The sequence below is a fragment of the Charadrius vociferus genome, unplaced genomic scaffold, assembly GCF_000708025.1.
Source record: "Charadrius vociferus isolate BGI_N301 unplaced genomic scaffold, ASM70802v2 scaffold266, whole genome shotgun sequence".
In the NCBI taxonomy this organism is placed as follows: domain Eukaryota; kingdom Metazoa; phylum Chordata; class Aves; order Charadriiformes; family Charadriidae; genus Charadrius; species Charadrius vociferus.
The window spans coordinates 2,032,300-2,034,446 of NW_009649114.1; the positions used below are offsets into that span (position 1 = coordinate 2,032,300).

At 67.3% G+C, this 2,147-nt stretch overlaps 1 protein-coding gene across 1 annotated transcript in view; it reads left to right on the forward strand.

Moving 5' to 3' along the window:
* The window catches only part of PLEKHA6 (pleckstrin homology domain containing, family A member 6), a 19,220-nt gene that overhangs the window by 14,401 nt on the left and 2,672 nt on the right, over positions 1-2,147 (forward strand). The window contains 3 exon segments of the mRNA XM_009888292.1: positions 1,309-1,435; positions 1,554-1,663; positions 1,970-2,137. Of these exon segments, the coding sequence (XP_009886594.1) occupies positions 1,309-1,435; positions 1,554-1,663; positions 1,970-2,137 (405 nt within the window).

Sequence of the window (2,147 nt, forward strand, 5' to 3'; positions counted from 1 at the left end):
CTTGGCTAGGGGACAGCAGCATGCGGCTAGTGACTGCCCTCTCCGTAGAGAATAATGGGCAATGTCCCCCCGGCGGCTTCGCCATGGTCCTCCTGTCCCCTGCACCCCCGCGCAGCACCCCCTGCGCCTGCTCAGGATGGGGAATGGCTCCTCCCGGACAGCCCCCAAAGCTGCCGCAGCCCCCGGTGTCAGCCCCTCTGCTTTCCTCTGCCCTCACCTCTCTCGCTGTCCTTCTGCCGCACCGCTCTCCACCGGGCAATACTGGCAAGCTCTGCCCATGGGGGTGACCCCCACCCAGGGCAAACCGGGATTTGGGAATTCCCGGTAATGCCTCGGCTGTGCTCCCGCCGGGGGGAAGGGGCCAGGTTTGGATGGCAGGAGACACGAGCATCCTTGCAGCCGCGGGGAGCTGGGAGGGGGGGTCAGGATGCGTGCACTCAGGGGCTGGCACCGCAAAGCAGCGGCGGTGCTGAGCTGGGACCGATGACGGACCCCACTGCCAGCGCAGGTGGCATCTCCGGCAGGAGTGTAGCTGCAGGGCAGCACAGTGGTGTGGATCCACGGGGTGTAAGGGGTGTCGGGATGTGTCGTCTCCGTCGGGATGTGTCATCTCCATCGGGATGTGTCATCTCTGTCAGGATGTGTCGTCTCCGTCGGGATGTGTCATCTCCATCGGGATGTGTCATCTCTGTCAGGATGTGTCGTCTCCGTCGGGATGTGTCGTCTCCGTGGTGGTTGAGGGGGACATGCTGGGCGTCTCGGCTTGTTGCCATATCCCTCCACTGTACCGGCACCATCACACCAGTGCCCGGGCCCTGGGCAGGCTGTGCCCGGGGAGGTGGGAGGGGAAAAATCCCAGAAATGGCCCTCGGCTCGCTCTCTGCACAGTGTCTGCCCTGACTTCTGCCCCCGTGGGACCCCGTCCCCTCCCACGGGCACGGGATCTTGCCGGAGCTCAGCACAGAGCCAGGGTGTCCCCATCCTGGGGCTCCTGGGTGCCACCTCTGAGCCGTGGCAGGATCGTCACCCCTGTGGGAGGCTTTTCCCACGCAGGAGCCTGTCCTGTGGGGACAGCGATCGGTGCCCAGCCCTGATGGGACGGGGCATAGCAGGGGCGAGCGCTGCAGAGCCCTGCCAGCCCCTCTCCCCACATGTTTGGGGTGCACTGGTACTGCCCGCCCGGCATCTGTGTGTCCATCCCCTCCCGGGAGCGTGTCTGTGGGCTGTGTGTCCCCCGTGGCTGCAGGGAGCAGTGGGTCTATCCCCCGGCGGGATGCGGTCTCACCGATGCCCTGCTTCCCCCCGCAGCCCAAGCCGAGCTTCGAGCAGAGCAAGAAAGAGGTGCAGCGACAGACTCCCCCCGGACCCTCAGCCGAGGGGCTCCCGCAGAGCCGGCAGGAGCCGGACGCAGAGAAGCAAGCGGCTCTCAACAAGGGTACAGCACCGGGGCCGGCAGGGCCTGCTCCAGCGGGCTCCTCCGTGCCTGCCGGGAGCACCCGGCATCTCGCTGGGACCCGGAGGGGTTCAGCCTGGTCTTTTGGTTTGCTCCACAGTGGGCATCGTCCCCCCCAGGACCAAATCTCCAGCGGAGGAGGAGGTGGTGCCCACGGCCGGCGTGCCAAGGAGGAGCATGGGTGGCATGGCCAACGGGCTCAGCTCCAGGGTAGGACGGACTCGCGTCGGGGGGCTGGGGGTCGGGGTGGTGGGACTGGGCTGGACTGGCAAAGCGGGGGCTGTGTCACAGCCTGCAGGGCTGGGGCAGCGCATAGGGGACCCCGTCCCTGCATGGCTCCACATCTCCGCATCCGGCTCCTCGGGACCCCCCGGGCTATTTCGGCGCCTTCCCCGCCTCCACACCTCCCAGGAGTGGGCTGAGCAGCCCCATTCCAGAGGGTTGGGGCACTGGGTGGACGGGGCCGGACCCTGCTGCAGGCAGGGGTGGGTGACACTGGGGTTGGGCTCTCCCCAGGAGAGACCGAAGAGCGCCGTGTTCGCCAACGAAACAAAGGTGAAGATGAGCGTGGAGGAGCAGATCGACCGCATGAAGCGCCACCAGAGCGGCTCCATGAAGGAGAAGCGGCGCAGCCTGCAGCTCCCCAGCAGCCACCAACCCCAGACCCCCCGCACCAAGGCACCCGCCCCCCACC